This window comes from Passer montanus, unplaced genomic scaffold, assembly GCF_014805655.1.
Source record: "Passer montanus isolate IOZ18808 unplaced genomic scaffold, ASM1480565v1 scaffold10, whole genome shotgun sequence".
NCBI classification, from domain to species: domain Eukaryota; kingdom Metazoa; phylum Chordata; class Aves; order Passeriformes; family Passeridae; genus Passer; species Passer montanus.
Genome location: NW_024356505.1, coordinates 17,344,211 through 17,363,562, shown reverse-complemented (window position 1 = coordinate 17,363,562; position 19,352 = coordinate 17,344,211). Strand labels below are relative to the sequence as shown.

The following is a 19,352-nucleotide window of genomic DNA, read 5'->3' as shown; positions in this document are numbered from 1 at the left end:
TGTCTCATTGTTAAGTCCAAGAGTCCTCTTTCACTTGGTCTTGTTTTATTTGAACATAATTATATTCTACAACTATACATCCTTTTTACTCTAAGTGCAACTTTGAAATTAAAACTGGTCTGGATCTGAGGACTGTTCAATGTTCATGCTGAGGATGCTTCTAAAATATCTGCACATTACTATATCCCAACAATCTATGAGTTAATGGAAACAGGAGTCACAAACACAAGGTATTGAGGAGACACCATTTTGAAGTTCGATTTTTTGCTTTTCATGCTCAAATGTAACAGAACATCAGTGTGAGGTTTGTAATTTAAATCTAAAATTGAACAGTGAAGAACATGTCCTTTACAATAAATTCAATTAATTCGCTCAGTACTGATATGTAAAAAGAACTGCTATTTATTGGTTTTGACTACAACGTAAAGTAATGGAGCCCAACTGGCAAGGTTAATGCAAACTAAATAGTCTGTTCAATAACTTTTGTCTGCATTATTTTGCCTCTATTTCTTCGCCATTATCAACATTCAGGTTTGGTTTTCCCATTATCCACATTCAGCTTTGATTTTCATTAATGAAATTTTCACAGTTACTCTTCCTTACTTTCATTCACTATACTCATTCTCCCAGAATTCTGATGTATTTGCTTTTTCTTTATATGATTTTCCATTTGATTACATACAGAGATTTCCATTATTTGGAAATTAATAGCATGGCTATGGTTCAGGAGATTGATGCCAACATAAACTCTTGGCACTCAGAAGGAACAAAAGACAAGGCTTTGACTGAAAAAGGACTTAAACAAAATTTTTCATTTTTTTAAATTGAAAACTGTGATTTTTTTAAATCCTAGTTGACTATTTGATGTAGCAGTGGATTATGTCCACAGGGTCTTGGCTCCTGTCACTCTAGACTTCTTTGTAGATGTACCTACAGATCTGCCCAGTTGCTCCAGTCCTGGCACAACTGAGCTACCCTTGTCACTGGTGTGGAAAGCAGACACAGAGAGTGTCAGAGAGCTCAGCACAGCCAGAATTATTAAGAGACACTCAACAGACATCTATATTGTCACACACAAAACCTAGGGAAAAATGGCATTCTTCCTCCTCTTGACTCTCTCATACTAAATAGTGTCACAGTACATGCCCTTCAAGATCAGGAAGAGTTGTGGAGTCAGAATTTGTTCTATTTTCCCATCTATTGGGAAGGAACTTCATTATTCTTTTTGCAGTTCTGCTTGCATTCTCCAAAGCAAAACCCCAACAACATAATCCAATTATGCTCTGAACAAACCAGACTGAATGAATGAATTAAAAACTTTAGAGGGCTGAAGAAGATGCAACCAAAAACTAGGCTGTCTGCCTGGAAGAAACACATACTGAATATTACAAGAGGAGGTTCAGCAGTTCAGCAGAAAAAGGTAGCTGCTTCTGAAGGTTTCAGATCAAAGGACAATCAACATTCTAAGGGAATCCAAAATGCTTTAACAGGTTTTTAAAAAGCTTCATCTAAATACTAAGAGCAAGAACTACCTGGAAGATGAAAAAAAAAAAAAAAAAAAAAAAGCCCACAGTGAGCTCCCTCAGAGCAGAATACTTTAACCATTTCCTAGCTGCAAAGTCCTGCACACCATCAAGCATCTCCCACAATCAGCTACATCATCACGAACCATAAGATTTTTTTCTTGAATTCTTGCTGATCTCATTAAACATTACTTCATTGAATACCATTAGGAAAATGGCTAACCTTCCAACCTTTACCACCAGCCACAAGATGAGAACTGGTGACATACAAGCCCATTTCACCAAACAAACTCATCTGCAGAAAGACTTGGAACAATAACTAATTACTTGCATAACACCAAAAGTACATGTTAGTTTAGCACTTGAAAACCAAAACTGCACACATACACAAATACACAGAAGCAGGCTTGCAAAGGCTGACATTTTTGACTGAAGGGCAAATTAAAACTAGAAGGATCTTTTGGAAAGGAGTCAGAAAGCAAATTTGTGTTTGAAAATGGTGATTGTAAATCACACTAGAAGAAGCCACAAGGCTAGGCAGCATCCTTGCAAGGCAACCTACAGACATGCCTGAACATTGACACAACTCCCAAAGAATCCTTAAAGCAAAGAAAATAATTTAAAGTAGGAGCTGAGTACAAGCATATTTTACATTTCCCAGTGGAGAGAATATCAGGAGTTTGCTCAGAATTCTTTTTAAATCTCAGTAAATTGCTACAAGACTAGAGACTATAAGGAACAGCTAGCAAAGACCACATCTGCTTCTCATAAATGTAACCTTACAGTGAAGGAAGGGGTAAAATCTGTACCACACCACTCATTAGCATCACATCCTAGAAAAGCTCAGGTTTAAACTGCTGGGAAATTTGACAACCCATGGCCAGACCCACAGCCTAGATGCTCACACCCTTAACAGAACTACCTCACAGAAGTTAGGTCAGAAGGTCAAATCAACCTTTGAATTATAATGACACGTATGCAATTTTCTACTTTGCAATTTTAGCTTTGAATGGTCATACTCATGGGCAGGAAGCCTGAAGAAACACAGCAGTATTCATGCTGAATATTAATATTTTGTGTTATCTGGAATTAAATCCAGACCTTAATATTGCATGTGGAGTGTCTTCTCCTTGCTCTTTATTTGGCCACAAGGGAACCTTAAGACATACTCAGTATTAGTAAGAGAGATTTTGGAGTTATGGGTATAAGAATCAAGCACAATGTCCTGATGTGCTGCAACAAGCTATTTATTTTCTATGCAGTGTTCTCCTCAGAATTGATACAGCTTGTTGGATGCTTTAACCTCTGAAGTAAAATAATCAAATTAACTCTATGCCATTCTTGGACCACAAGTACAGCTGGATTTTGAGAGAGACTGTGATAAGTATTTTGGCTAAAGGAAAAAAATTATGTTTTCTCATAAATAAAATCAAAATTTAAAAAAAAATCTATTTAATATGCAGGTACTAGACAGCAGGAATAATAATATAGTGATTTAAATCCAGAGCTTAAATAACCCCCATGATCTACTCTGAAGACATAAAATGCCATTTGTGAAGTCTAGTAATCCTTGAGAGTTTCAGTTTATGGTTGGTACCAAGTTGTTTCTTTAAGGAAGTCAGTGAAAATACAGTGTCTGCACTTTTTCCTAGTAGAAAATTACATAGTCCTCATTCATTTTCCATACAGCTGCACTGTTTAGTATTGGTCATCTTGCACATTGTTCTGAGAAACTGTTGGTACCTCCCGGTATAATGGGCCATTATAATCACACAAACAATGAGTCCACTTCTATTCATTTACAATTCCAATACTGTCCACCCAAGTGTTTTTCACAAGACTATTTTCCCATGATCCTTTCACAAGTTTAACTAATTCTGCCAAACTATTTTGAAATAAACAAAACCACTCATGCTTTCTACACTACTGGAGAAGATAGAGGTTACATACAGCTAATGTGTCAAGAAAAAATACGGGAAAAGCAACAAGGGGTGCTACTATACCCAAACAAGTGTCAACAACACCTGCTGTGGGGCTGTTGCAGATACCACAAGTATCTGAGGAGATAAAAAAGCAAAAGTGTTCAGTGAGAGTGCTATCTTTCACAGTCCAGTGATACAGTGACATTCACACACATATCATGCTACAGATAATTTTGAAATTGGCAGAGCAGGTTATTTGGCAAGTATCAACAAAGATGACTGATTAAAGCTTTAGGGAGGAATTTCCCTTTGTCAGTGGGAATTTTCATTACGTAGCATTAATCAGAATCTACTTTGACCCAAAACAACTGCTAGATTCACAAGGTTATCAGCAAAGGAAAAATAAACAAAATTACAAACTTTGTGAATAAAAATATGCAGTATTAACTTTAAGATATAAAGAAATATATTACTGAAAATTATATAACTACCATTAGTTGTGTTTCAGGCATTAGTTTAGATTTGTCCTTGTATTGATGCTCAGATTTGGCAGTATCACTGGCTCCATTGCATTGTCCAGCACTTGGAAAAATGTGATCAGTATTAGGAGGTGAGCCACACATTTTATTTCCAGTGGGACTGCTGAAAGTTAGGCACTGAAATAGCCAACCCTGATGTTTTGGGAAGTTTTGACTTCTGTGTGTGAGTCCTGTGCATTTCTACCCTGAGGGACAATATGTCCCAAAAGCATGCTCAATTCACATGCTCCCATACCATAACTTTATTTAGCTGGTTGATAAAACAAGGGCATACTCTAAGTCCTAGACTACACTTAGCAGTTTGATAAAAAAAAAACAAAATAAACCAAAACACAAATCTAAAAAATTAATACATTCTATTTTGTTCCCAGTAGGACTCTTTACAGATTATGATAAAATACCAGTATAGAAAATAAAAAATTTAGAATAATACTCCTTGATTAACATTCATTTTGTCACACTGAGGTCAATTAACATTAACTGACAAGGAGGCAGAAAAGCTAGATAAAAGTACAGTGTAGAAGTATCTTCATTAAAGATCTCAGTGTCTAATTCAATTTACCACTGTGCAACATAATCTCTAGATTGAAGCTGAAAATTCAACACTGCATTCATTCAAGGAAATAATTTATTCATTCATAGGATTTATTGCCACAAGAGATTATCAGAACATACAGTACAACCCTCATTACATTATAGGCTATTATATTTTGCTAAGGAAGACAATTACATGTATTTGAATAAAAACCATATACGAGAAAAGCATCCAGTCTTGATGATTTGCACAGAAATATATGAATGTCATACATCTAGATGACAGAACAATTGTTCACTGTATGAAAGGAGTTAAAATATGGTGTGGAAAAAGGAATTGTTCATTGCTGTTTCAATTATTCAGCACGGTGTGTATGTTTCCACCTTAAATCTAGATTTGGGCATGGTATGTCAAGCGTGTAGCAATACTGACAAGACACTGTCAAAACAGCAGCCTCAGTAAGATGATGGAGCAGGTACTTAGAATAGAAAGGAACACCCATTGAATAATATTATGCATATCCACAGAAATTACTGTCTCCACCAAAATCACATTAAAAAACTACAGGATGCTTCTACTTTCAAATTTGTGGCAATTCTAAAGGCATAGTGGAAAACTATAGAAAAGCAATGTTTGCATCCTGTTTCTCTAATAATAGTTTGCGTTTTCATTATCTCAATGCACCTGAAAAATAATCCTGTAGTTTTTAGTTATCAAGAGGCTTTTCATCTAACATTGTTTTTTTCTTCCCTGTTCTCCATTTGTTAACAGAATGTGCTCTAAATAATTCCAAATTAATGAATCAAGATGACTGGATAATAAAGTTTGTGATATTTACAGGTGCTCTGTAAGTGAGCCACTCATAGCTTTTAAATCCTCACAGTATGGTGAGCTTGGAGGCTCCCTCTATAAACAGCAGTAGAGCTGCCTTTACAGTAACATAAAAAGCAGGGGCAGACATACATGCTCTCATCTGGTCCTCAGTGACAAACAAAAGGTTACTTCTGCTCCTTGATCTCCACAGCCTATCCTCTCTGCCTTGCTATTTCCTTCACCTTTCTACAGCCTGTCTCCTTGAAGTTACTGCACCTTAACCACCTTCACACACATCCTCCTTTCTGCCCCTTTCTGCCTGTTGCCTCATGGAGGGGCTCAGAGAAGTCCAGAGAATCTCTTAAGATGTTTTGCTAAGCAAGGGATACATTACAGGATCCAACAAACTGTGCTGCTGTATTGTGTGTCTGAATCTTTTCTCTGTTTGCTGACAGCATATTCCTCTGGGTGACTTGTCTGCTTTCCAAATCAATGGCATAAATAAAGCAACAGGCTTGTGATGGTTTGGCTTGGTTTTTTATTTTCCTCCTTCACACAGTTTATAATTTATAGGAGTGAAAGTCCATAAAGTGAACACAGACATTTGTTTTATGATTTGGAATGGGAGCATTGGTTAAGAGGTTTAAGGACCTGGAAAAGAAAAAAAAGCTAAAATGCCATTCTAGAGGATGAGATGATCTCTCCTTGATTTTCTTGACAATATCTTGCGTGTTATTCGCTTATCAGTCTAAATACTCAACTGGCCATTCCCAAATTCCTTCGTTTCTGGCTACTCAGCTTAGCACCTGTGACCAGTAGTGAATATCATGACTCTGCTTTAAGCAGATACATGTCTTTGTAAAATAAGATTAAAAATCAAGTATTACATATGCCAAACATAAGCAAGACAATTCAATAATTTTAGTCCTACTATCATCTCTCATGTCTCAGCTATAATATTGGAATAAATAAAAGCTCAAACTCTCCAAAACATGAAATTTAATAAAGCACTGCAATGAGATTATAATGAAAACTTCCAAGAGTTAAATTTGTTATAAGATGTGGACATTGTTTTATAGATATTTAATGAATGCACAGAATTAGTGAAGATTAAAATAATTAAAAAATAATTACTTTCTAAGATGAACAGAGGTGAAACAAATCAAAGATGATCATATGAACAAATGCAATGAGCCTAAGACAATCTGCTAAATAATTGGTTGGCATGTCTTAAATTTTGTATTCTTTTCTGCCCCTTCATTTTGTTCCTAGATTATAATTGCATATGGTTATATTCTAACAAAGAAATAAAAGCTCTGAATATTTATAAAATTCTACTCATTTTTTTTCTTGAATTCTTACTTCAGCTCATTTAGGTTGCCAATAATATTCATTTTCACATACAGGTCTCTTTCACAGTGGTGCTGCCAAGAGAGTATTAACCATTTACAGGGACTGCAATCAGAGCTGGTGGGGATGGTTTCCTATGTGGTCTCTTCCATTCTTCCCCCCATTCAGAAATGTTTTGGGCCCAGACTAAGCAAGATAGCAAGCCACATCCAAATGATGTAGAAAAATAAAGGAAATAGTGCAGAAATTCTTGGGATTTTTTTTTTTGAGACAGTTATACCCTTGAAGAACTGCTTTAACTACAGCCTCCTTTCCAGACATATGAGTTAAGTGACTCTTAGCAGTGACAGGCTGTCCCCACACCTATGGAGCAGCTGCTTCAGGGGAACATGATGTGTTTTGTCACTGGACTTCAAAATCTTTGCTGGAGCACAGAAACATACAGTTCAAAAATATACTCTAGTTCTGTTCCATGTTCTTACAGTTATAAATGACTGTGCCCAAGTCCTTCCAAATTTCCCATTCTAGTGGGGTCCCAAGAAAGCACTTCAGTAAAAAGGTTGTATGAATTAAAAACAGTTAAAAAAATAAAATGAAAATAAAGCTTTCCTTAGACTTGTACAAACCAGTCAAATATTTTTGGTAAACTTTCCTACAAAAGTCTGCTCATGAAGAAAATTATGACTAAATGTTTGAGACACAACAGCAACAGAGTCCATATTACAACAGGGAATTACAGGCTTTACATGAGGCATAATCATCACAACCTGTAATAGGGCAAACAGTTTTGCAAGTCAAAATTAGCTTCTTCATACATTTCATGTTTCTCTACATTGCCAGTTTGTTGTCTAACAGCTCTCTTTGGTAAACCCCAATTTCACCAAAGAGGAAACATTTCAGACAATCAAGTGTTGCTCTCTACACTAACAGCAGTGCTGTCCAGATTTTGTTAGCTATCCAGAGAAAAGTAATTTTATAAGCCGCTTTTACTTACTGAATTTGGTTTTTTCCTTCAACATTTCTATTTTTCAAATATTTTTAGTGCACCAGAATTTCAGACTAACGGGAACATAAAGAAAACACAGGCCGTGTAACACATACATTATTGCAGAACGAGCAATACAAAATCCAATATTTCATCCTTCACGGGAGACTATCTATTGTTCACTCGGCAATAAAGTATATAAATTAAACTTTGATTTTCTTGTTTCATTTCTCTTTACCACTCCTGGTGTGCTGATATGTCAAGAGAATTTTGCCTTTTTGAAGTTTTGCTGACAGCGTTACAGAACCATTTTCTCTGTAGCACCCTTCTGAAAGTTGTTCATTTTTAAAACCCTTTTTATAATATATCAATTTTGCTATCTCTGCAAAAAATATTACTTGCCTGAGGGTTTTTATTCTTCTTTCAGTCATGCTGCCAGGGGGCTGATTGTTTCTGATTGCTAAAGTAGTCAAAACTCACTGAAAATGGACTATTTAAGCTGAAGAGCATTTCACATGAGAAGGGCAGGTTTTCCAGTCACCTTACTTGTCTATATTATTTAGTAACACAGTTACTATGTGATGAAGATTACGAAATCATTTGAGCTGGCTGCTTTGAAACCCTGGGCAGAAAAATAATTCTATTGTTTCAGGTTCTGGAATGGCAGTCATAGAATAAAGCATTTGATTGCTTAGTGAAGGGGTGCAGCATAAGTTATGTAAATGGATAGATAGGTGACATACATTGGCCTCTGAAAGCTGTGTTACCAGCACCAGAATTTCTCATATGAGTAATTTCACTAAATTTTCTTGTTTATACTATGCAACTGGAAAAAAAATTCTATATTAAAATTGATGTGAAGACTACTAGAAATCTTTTGTGCAATAAAAGCATAAAATCTTATCCAAAAATGCCCGTTGCACCATGTTTAATTTTCATCTCTTTGAAGAATTGATCCTACATTGTATTATCTATTGTTTCACTGCCTTAGGCAAGAGGGTTTTATTCACTTCCCTGCACCAGCCTGAAATTGCACAAGACACCGTGGTATCTGAACTTAATACAGCGCCGGTGATCTAAGTGAATTCAAGACTGAGTGTAAAAGTGATGAGTAAAGTATGCTACTGACTTCCAACTGTACTTTTACTTTCTTTTACCATTTATCAGAGCTTTGGCATGACTGTGTCATTCTTCCCTTTTTTGTTACTCAATAATTTTCTTAACCTTTCAAAAACTTAGGGACTTTCAAAAAGAGTGCCTGGCTGCTATCTGATAGCAACTGATGTATAATAAATTATTCCTTGTATTTAAAGGGTAATGATGTTTCTGGGCTAGGCACAGTGTGGTCTGTATGATGTGAGGCTGGAAAAGGAAGGAGTAAAGGCAATTTTTTCTGTACCAACAATGAAATTGTGCTGCAGCCAACACCTGCACGAGCTGCTGATTTTAAGATTCCTTGCGAAGACCTTCATCAAAGTGTGGATCAAAATCTCAAAGAACTAAAGAAAACCAGACCTAGAAGAGACTGCAAAAAGACTATGCAGTCAGTCGCTCTTCCCTAATCAAGAGCTACTCCAGGTGTGCCATCACTGACATATGCATTTTTCTAGCCTTTGCTTATAAACCTTTGAAGACAGATGGCCCAAGTCATGCCACACATGGCCCAAGCAATTTTCTCCAGACTCTCACTATTCCTGGTATTGAGAAGCCTAGCCTCATTCAGCATTGCTGTGATTTGCCCATTATTGCTTTCCCAATACATCTATAACACGAGAATAGGTTGTTCCACTCTTCCTTGTGTGGCTTGTTACATACTCATAGGCTTTTCATTCACATCTTCACCCATATGTCGCTCCTTCAACTAAACAACCCAAGCCTTTCAGTTCTTCCCTTAAACCAGGGAACTTATCATTTTCCTCTTTCACTGCTGGATCATCTCTTGAAAGGAATTATACTCAAAAAAAAGTTTTCTACACTTGAAAAAAAAGCATATAATTTGTTTTCTAATTGAAAAGTGGAAGCAATTACATGTTCTGTCATAGAATGTTTAAATGGCACAACAAAAATTCAAAAGTAAAATACCTTGAAAGAAGTTCCTAAACACTAACATAGCAGCAATGACTGTCAGCCCCATTCAGCAAGATATCCTAGTCATTTCACAGCTGAAGTAAAATTGATTTATCAGGCATTGAACTAGAGGGCAGGAAATAGAATCACATCAAAGAAAGAAAGACTAGACTGAAAGAAGATTTTGAGTTAAATAAAAACATTCTGGGGGATAGGAAAGAAATACATAAGCTAGCAAGAGGATGCCAGATAAAACAAATTAAAGATAATACAATTTTAGAAACACACCCAGAAGCCTGTGGAAAGAATTATCAAAACATCAGTGATTGAAAGGACACTTGAAAAGTAAATATAAATCAAGATATGTAAGTGAATACCAGAAAAAACCCAGGGCAGACAGCATAAAGGTACAGACAAGAAAGAAAGAGAGGAAGTACATGGAACAAGCGCAGAGGTTTTACAGTCTCCCCTTCAGAAATTTTGCCACAGGAATCAAGAGGGACAAAACAATATTTCATGCTCATCTATTTTAAAAAAATATATGGGAATGAGTAGCTGCTGCTTTCTCCTGCATCCTTCTCTCTTGTTTTGTACTTTTACTGTAAGTCTGACTCAGTCCAGTTTCCTGTTAGTCTTTGTGCCCATCATCTACATCACCTATTTCAAAAATGCATGACTTGTTAGATAGCAGGTGCCTGCCTGAACCCACAGAAACAGAGCAGACATTTGACATGTATCTTTAAGCATTTGGAGGAAATCTATTTAAGAAAACAGAAGTTAGGGACAAGCACAGCTTAACAGCACACAGGTATGTGATGCTCAGTATGATCACCAGCACAGTTTGCATGTTTCACGTTACAGAAAACACTTCAGCTTGATGACGGATGTAGGAGTGGAAATAGCATGAACTCCATTCTGAGATTTGGGTTTACGTAAAAAAATACACTTACGCATGTTTTACTTCAAACAGATAAGAATTAAAGTATGCAAACATAAATAGTGATTACCTCAGAGCAGCAGTTTTCCCATTTCTGTGAGTGCACGTGACCTGCCTTGTTTGGTACCCAATTTGTATGTCCCAGTACTTGTTCTCCTGTCTATTCTGTCTGTTACGATTCCTCTTCTTCTTAATTAACTCACGAGCCTCAGGATCTCGAACGGCCTTTTCTCTGTCCTTTTCCTTGTCTTTGCTCTTCCCTCGTTTCCTTGCTTGCCTTATTTGTCTCGAATGGGGCACCGAGCATGCGCTCCATGGTCCCACATTTAGGCTGTACAGGCTTTCTTCAACAGTGCACGGGCTGGACTGGCACATTTGGAATTCTGTGAGGTTGGGGCAAGCTGACCCACCAAACTGTGGTGGAGCCACCACGTGCCGCGTCCGATGCTGGAGCCCATTGCCGCAGGTCTTGGAGCACTCGGACCAGGGCGAGAACTCGGCCACGATGCAGTCCTGCCGGCACGGGATGAGGCATGCCTGCTCCTGCCGGGGCTTCGGCTCAAAGTACTCGCAGATGACATCTTCAGCTGGAACCCCGTTGGACTTCTGTATACAGGTGATGTCCCTTGTCTGGATCCCCTCCTCCCCTCGGAGGCACTCCAGGGGCTTCTCATGGCTGCGGGAGAGGACAGGCCGGCACTGGTTCCAGCTGCCGATCTGCCAGTCGTACAGCTCCTTGTGCCAGTCACAGACACGGAAACAGCTCTGCTGGTTGTCCGGCCGCTCGGGCTGCTTGCAGTTCGTGGGCAGCGTGGTCCAGCCCTCCACGTGGGCACACCACACCGCTCGCGTCTGGATGCCTCCTGGACCACATTCATCTCCCATGCACCTCCCCCATGGACCTGGAAAACAAGAGAAGATGTTAACATTGCTCACTTACGTTATTTCTCTGCCATATTGCAAAAGCAAGCTCTCAGTATTTCCTGTATGTCTAAGAATTTCATCCTTGGAGAAACTCAAACTTTGAGAATAGAAACTCAGACTTTGAGAATACAAGTATGGGATTACTGTTCACCTACTGTTTTTATGATTAGAGATACATTTCACTTTTTATCCAGACAAACTGAATATTTACTATTGAATAATTCCTGAACATACACATGAATTAATCATGTTAGAGAACTAGGAACTAAGCAATCACGTTCACAACTTAGTTTTTCCTGACAAGGTAGGAGCCAAAACTCTTCCCTTGAAGGCATGAATTGGATCTCTTTCATCCACTTAACTTCTTCCAGACTGTTTAATTTTTTTCTTCACATTTCTACAGCACTACACTTTATACTTTGATGCCAATTAATACCATGTTCTCTTCCTTCCATATTGCATGCAAAAAGGAGAAAAACTACACAATACATTTTGAAAAACAGCGTTGATTTCAAGTAGGCCACTTCTAGTCTTTCCATTATTACAACTAAAATAAAATGAAAATCCAGCTAAAAAATGTTTGTTCCACACAATCTGTGACATTATTATAGAAAGAATAAGCTCCTGAAGACAGATACATACCAGCTGGTAACTCTCCAAATAACAGATGCTATTGAATCACAGAATCATATAATACTGGGTTGGAAGGGACCTTAAGGATCTTCTGGTCCAAACTTCCTTGGCAAAAGAACAGTCTAGACAGGATGGCTCAGCACCCTGTCCAACTGGAACTTAAGTGTCCAATGTTGAGGAGTCTATCACTTCAATGATACAAATTCTGATTGTTCTCATTGTAAAAGTTTCCTCTTGTGTCCAATTGGAATGCCTCCAGGAGTAACTTACACCTAGTTACAACCAATTAGGTCCTACCATTTTCTTAAATCTACAAGGTCTATGGTAAATATTTGACATGTGACATGTTGTTATAATAAATGTCAATAAAAATAAATGAAAGGCTATATCCTTACAAGATGATGTAGTTGCTCCAGTTCAACATGAAATCCACAAGCAAAAGGTTAAAAAATCCTACATTTTTAAGTTTTTTTAAGATCTCTCCTCATACATACTGTGAATTGACTTACCACATAAGAGCAAAAGAATAAGCAATTCAGAAGAAAACCCTGTAACTATTTATCAAATAAAAGCTATCTATCTGCAGACACTTGACCACACAGAAGATATTTTCTCTAACTGGGGAGTTCTCTATCCTATGAAGAAATTGGGGCCAAGCCACACAATCCTCATTCACCTGAATGACCCCAGTACAAGACTATTTCTGTGAGTAAAGCTGTTGAAGAAGCCAGGCTTAGTCTTTACTATTTTCAAAGCAGGTTAACAGCATAATTTTAGTACTGCACAGGAATAAGTGAAATGGCACATACAAATTATTTACAACATCTTCTTATTGAATGTCTGGAAGGAATATGTGGCCACATCTTATTACTGATTCCCATGAGCTTTAAAACTCTCATTGCCTTCCACACACTTTTCATCTGTTCATCCAACATTAACTTCAGTACTAGTTTGGGAATGGGCTGATGATAGGCTATATACTTAGCCTCTGCTCCTTATTGTCCCTTTTTTAAGGGAACACTGTGGCTGAACAGTTCACTTGTAGTTCTAAAACCCTGAGAATGAACACTAGCTGGCTAAAAATAGCCATAGCAGCTGACAGATTCAGCCCATGGAAAATCCCCCATATTTTTTTTGCAAATTAAGTTTGAATTATAGTTGCCAAGATCTATCTATCTATACAGAAAAATTAATGCATATTAAATGTAAACACATTTCAATTTTTATTTCAGCAAGACTGCACTACTTTATCTATAACCAGCCTTCCACAAATGACATAATTATTGCTGTATTTAATTTGGGTGTATTTACACTGAGTTGAGAGATGCCATTTCCTCAAAACATCACTTTGAACACCTGCCATTTTTTTAAAAATAGACTTCAGAAAATCTTCAATTAGAGCAGGGATACAAAAACCACTTGTGATTGAAATAAACTGCTCATCTTGCAAGCTACGAATTTCTACCTTACCATGTCATTACACCTTGTGTATGGTTTGTGTGCTCAATGAAAAAATTCCTCTTTCTAAAGATCAGGTTGTTACTGTACCCCAGATGAAAAGTTTGCCCACTTGGGAGTCTATCACATCTCCATTCAACAATCGTCAAAAAATCACATTGCACCTAAAAACATGCCTGTCATCAAAACATCTTCAATCCAATTTTAAGGCAGGTTGAAAATTATTAGTGAAAACACTATTGAAAATTATAAAAATCTCAGCCTTGATGCAATAAATACTGCCTTTGAAAATGTAAATATGAACAAAAACTCCGTTATGTGACTGTGCTAACTGGGCAAAACCAAATTCTTTCATTTGATTATAAATACATTGTTTTTAGAACTGAATAATACACAATTATGAGATACACAGATGGACTCATAGTAAATTGCATTACTTTGCTTGTCCTGTGAAATAGTAAAACATTTTAATAAATCATTACAGGTGAGTACCAACAAACCACATTTACATGACCCTTTGAGCAGACTGCTGCTCAGTAATTCTATGTTCATGTGCATGTCAACACAGAGCTCTTAGTGATGTATCTGAGCCTCCCTCTTATCTACATTGGGCTGATTTTAAAGTTTAAAGACAAAATAACCAACTTAGAGAAAAAGACTTCAAGTACACTAAAAGCTTAAATTTTCACTCTACTACACACTTCTTTATATGACTATGACAGGGTCTAAAAGGGAACCACAGCTTTGAGGCAAGGATCTGTTTAGGCTTTGTCCTCAGTGAGCTTCCTCAAAAAACTAAAGTGCTTCCACACTTGACCTAACCAAATTTCATTTCCACAGAAAGTTAAAATTCGGGGTGGGGGCAGGTGTTAAAGAAGCAGAAAACAAAACAAAACACAAATAAACAATTCTTCCCTGCTCTCTAAGCCTCTTCCCTGCCCTCTCACTCTTCCCTGATTTTAAATGGCAGGAAACTGTCCTGTGCTGTCTGGCCTCCAGAAATGCCTCTGGCACTGCAGTCCTGGCTACACACTGGCTGCCATACCCTCCTCTCACTCAAATGGTTTCTCTTTTCTGTCCTCAGGATCACAGGATATTCTTAGTTGGATGGGACCCACAAGGATCATCAAGTCCATCTCTTCCGTGAATGGTCTCTCTGGGGATCAACCCCACAGCCTTGGTGTTATCAGCACCATGTTCTAACCAACTGCTTCTCTGTGTTTCTTTTAACCTCAAAAGTTTAATCACAAACATAAAAAACTTTTTATGTTTATGTGATAGAATCAAGGATGAATATTTGGTTTTTAATGTACAGAACAAAAAAAAAACAAAAACAAAAACAAAAGAACAACTGATACCATTCTTCACAACTAGCTACATTTCAATTTGGGATTGTGGAATATATAGAGAAATAAAAACATAAAGAAAAAAAGACCTCAACCCTACACTTCCACACTCAGCATTCATCAAGAACAAGAGTATCAAGCTAATTTTCAATTAATAAATTTCAAAATACCTATGAATAGCCAAGCAATTTCAAAAGGTTAATTAATTCATTTTATTTAGAGTAAAGGAGAATTGATACTTAATTCCTTTCTTTAGTTTTTAAAGAATAAAAATTTATAATTTCATGTGTTTCTAGCTGTATTAATAGAAACTTGCTTTGACCAAAATTATACCAATAAATACCTTTTTTTTTCTTTTGAAAACAATTTCTGCCATCCACATTAACCAATATTCCTGTTATTTTTCAGTTGCGCCCTTTGAAGTCTTCAGTTAATTTACCCTCATTTCCCTGTACTCACAAGTCACTGTAGTCAACCTCAAGCACTTGCTGAGGAATACTGTTGCTATGCATTTGTATGTGGACGTCAGGAAAAGAGAGGGAGAGGTTTCTCTCCAATTTTCCTTACAACCACCCATCTCTCTCCCAGTTATCAAGAGCCTAAATTCTAACTTAAGAATTCACTTCTAACTTAAGTGGCCCCCAAAACATTGCAAGCTTCAAGGTGAGGCATGGTCATCTTTTGAAATTAATCACGGGAAAATAAATGTATCTGAACTGAGTAAAAGGGGCTTTGTGACTTTTCCAAAAAGTCAAAGAAATGAATCCTAAAGTATTGCTAATCCACTTTAAAGTTGTGAATGATTCTCAGAAGTATGAGAAAATCACATAGAAGTTACCTGTGCTATGCTTTTTATATTGTATCATTATTATGGGTAGTACATTTACCACTGTATTTGTAAAGATAAAGTTTTGTGATAAATTTCACAGAAACTAAAGTAGCATGCATATGCAACTCAGAATGAAAGGGTTCAGCAGAACACAGCGCAGAGTCTCACCCACCATTACTTAAAGGCTGCAGGAGGTAGGGGTGGCTGCCCTTTCACAAATCTTCAGCTGATGTTAAGCACTAGTAACAACAAGAATGTCTTTAGGAAATCTGTCAAGCCTAATCAAGGCTTCATATAATATTTTAATTTGGCCTTTATGAATATTCTTTAGGTTCTCTCTTTCCCAGTGAAGCAACCTTCACACGGACACTCTGCTGTCCCTGCTGTGCGCTGATCCAGACCCGCCCTGCCAATGGGATGCACGTGCACTCAAACCATTTCACACTGGGGAGGAAAGGCTGCTGCTGTGAATGCAAAATAGCTTTTCTTTGGATTTGTTCTAAACCTACTTAGATGAACGAATCATACTTTGCCTGTAGTGAGTTGAACTTGTTTCATGAAAATGCTATCGTTTATCCACTCTTTATTTAATCAGTGTTTTACAAACAGCAGTTACAGAAATAAATAGGAAGCTTGCTTCTTTTTCTTCTGGGAGTTGTCACTGAAGTCTTACTGAGTCTAAAATGTCATTTGTAATTCATTGTCTTCTAAAGAGATTACTGTAAAATACAATATTAAGATTCCCTCTAAGCTTCTGAAGGATTAAGATTTATTTTTTTAGAGAGCAGGAACATAAGTGAATTAACCATTCCTGCAAGTTTTTTTCTGAAATTTCAGGGACTAACCACAATGGAGTCAAAAACTGAAAACTAAACACCCACTAAAGCACTGACAGTTTTCCAGCTGAGAACAAAGTAAGCTATCATTGTATTTATTATAGTAAATTTTAATACTGTTTCAGGTATTAAAATTATCTCTGTTTTAAAAAGAACTTACTTTGAACTTTGATCCAGGACATATAAGGCTATGTGAAAATCCCTTGAGCTCTCCTCCTCATACAAATACAAAAAAGACAAAATAATCTCCCAACTATCCTCAAACACGTAACTCCAAACACACCTTAAAGCATTGAGCAAGACATTACTCACATTTTAACAAAGGGGGTTGCACTGATTTAAACTGAATTTTGCCGTACTTTCTATAAGAATTGGTTTTGACCCATTTTGTGTTACTGGTTTGGTGCCTGTAAGTAGCATTAACAGTTTAATGCCAGGGAGACTCAGACTGCATGAGACAATGAGCAGCTTAGTTTTTAGTATTTTGAGAGGATTGTATTTAATGGGACTATTGAGAGACTGATTAGCAAAAATCTACTTTTTCTAAGTTCAGAAACAAGCTAACCTTACCTAATATTGCAGCCCTCAAATTTCTTTGTATCATGAAAAGGTTGTGAAGGGGGCAAAAATGGTTAACTGGGTGATACAGGGCTGAGTCAGAAGGACAGAAGCATTACAAGATAGAGTTCAATCCAAAGCAGTAAATCTCAAGAGAGGTCAAAAAGACACAGATCAAGAAGTATTTGAAGGACTCAGAAAATGACACTGAATGCAAACTACAGCCCCTGATAGTGGAGCCGGTCAAAGAGCTGGATGAACAGCAGGTCACTAACAATACAGCAGCTTCAGAGCTCTGCCAAAATCACTTGCAGATCTGCTTGGCTGAATTAAAATATAAGAAGCATGTCTCTAACTTGGTACAGTATACCTGCACTATTTATATTTGCTTTACACAAAGGAAAAACAACCACTGCTGCAACAAAGTATTTATATCACAGGCAGTAGCTAATTGTGGAAGTCTAGACAGAGAACAATCTCACTGATACAGACACATTGCTTGTCACACTGGCAAAAGGTAGTACAGCAAAATGCTGTAATTCTAGATCAATTACTGGTAACTTTTTTTTTTTTAAATACAGAGTCTGTCTTGCTGCCAACACCACATGCTGGCCGCATTTGGACAGACAGATTCTATAATTTATACTACTGGGAGTGCCAGCACAGTAGAAGAGCACTGATAGACAAAACCTTGTTTTTGCATCTTTCCCAGCCATGGCAGGACTCCCTGGGTGCTGTATGACTTGCTGCCTGCTCTGTTTGCCAGCAAATTTTCCCCTCCAGGAGTGCTATGGATCACCTTGACTGCCGTTTCTGTTCAATGCTTTTGTCTTTCTTGGCTCCTCTTTCAGAGGCTGAAAAGAACATGCAAGGCAGTGTCTGCATCAAAGAAAAGGGATTTAGGATATAGAAGAGAGATAAAAAAAGAAAGGATTCTTAGCATAATAAAACATAACTCCTGTGATTCAGAGGAATATAATGAAGTATCAAATATGCCTACAAATTATTTAATTCTTAGATCAAATTTTTTATTTTCGAATAGCATAAGGAAGAGTGTAAGGCTCAGTACAATTCAAAGAATTTCAGAATCTGGAGAACAAGTTTTTGAAATTTCTCAAATTAACAATGAAATTTAAAAAAATACCATTAAAAAGTAATGTAAATTAAACTAATTTATAAATTGCACATTGTTTCCCCAGCTTTCCAGAGTACTTTCCAGAGTACTTCAAACAGTGGAATAAAGGCAATTTGAAGCATATAAAAATCAGCCTCTTAGTTATCTTTCCAAGTGTGCATAACCACTTAATAAAATGTGGGTCTTTTTATTTTTTTTCCTGTATTAATATCCATTGGGAAAATACATTCATACAAGTTCCTGATACTATTCACAATATGGTAATTAACATTATCCATCTGTTTTCTAATTTCCCTAAAAATCATGAATGTAACACACATGATACAAACCTAGGAGTAACCATACTATTTTAAATTCTGACATCAACATCACAAAAGGCATAACACTTATTCAGTGTTTCCCTAACAGCACTGCCATATTAGAACCTCACAATTACTAGAACCAAATATTTCTTTTCTTCCAGCACAGAGGAAATGAAATTTTATACATTAGAAAACTGGTGAGTCTAAGACAAGGTTGTATATTCCCTAAAAAAAGTGTTGAATGCAACATGCTTTCCCAGTGTTCATGTGGTTTCTTGTGCTATAATTCATGGCAGTTTTAACACCGTATTTCACTTAGGAGAGAGGTTATTTGGCTGTTCTGTGGTTTTTTCTGTGCTTTAATATTGCAACAACTATAATAGATATTGACTCTTTTTTCCATTTCTTATAATTATAGAGAAGCTAAAAAGTATCTATTTCTACAATACCAAAAAAAAAGGAAATGAAAACAAACATAAAGAAATTAAATGGTCTCAAAATTTTTCTCCTCTTCTTAATATAATGCTAATTCTTCATCTGCCCTAGACAGCCAGGGCTGAGAACCTAATTCAATACTTATTTTAAAAAACCCTCAACCATCTTCTTATATTTGTCACTGTTTAATATTTATTTTGTTGCTCTGGCTGTGCACATTCAATT

At 36.8% G+C, this 19,352-nt stretch overlaps 1 protein-coding gene across 2 annotated transcripts in view; it reads right to left on the bottom strand.

Annotated features, from left to right (window-relative positions):
• The window catches only part of THSD7A (thrombospondin type 1 domain containing 7A), a 265,269-nt gene that overhangs the window by 104,851 nt on the left and 141,066 nt on the right, over window positions 1–19,352 (bottom strand). For both annotated transcript variants that reach the window (XM_039711276.1, XM_039711285.1), the window contains one exon: window positions 10,742–11,573. In XM_039711276.1, the coding sequence (XP_039567210.1) occupies window positions 10,742–11,573 (832 nt within the window). The remainder of the gene's footprint in view (window positions 1–10,741; window positions 11,574–19,352) is intronic.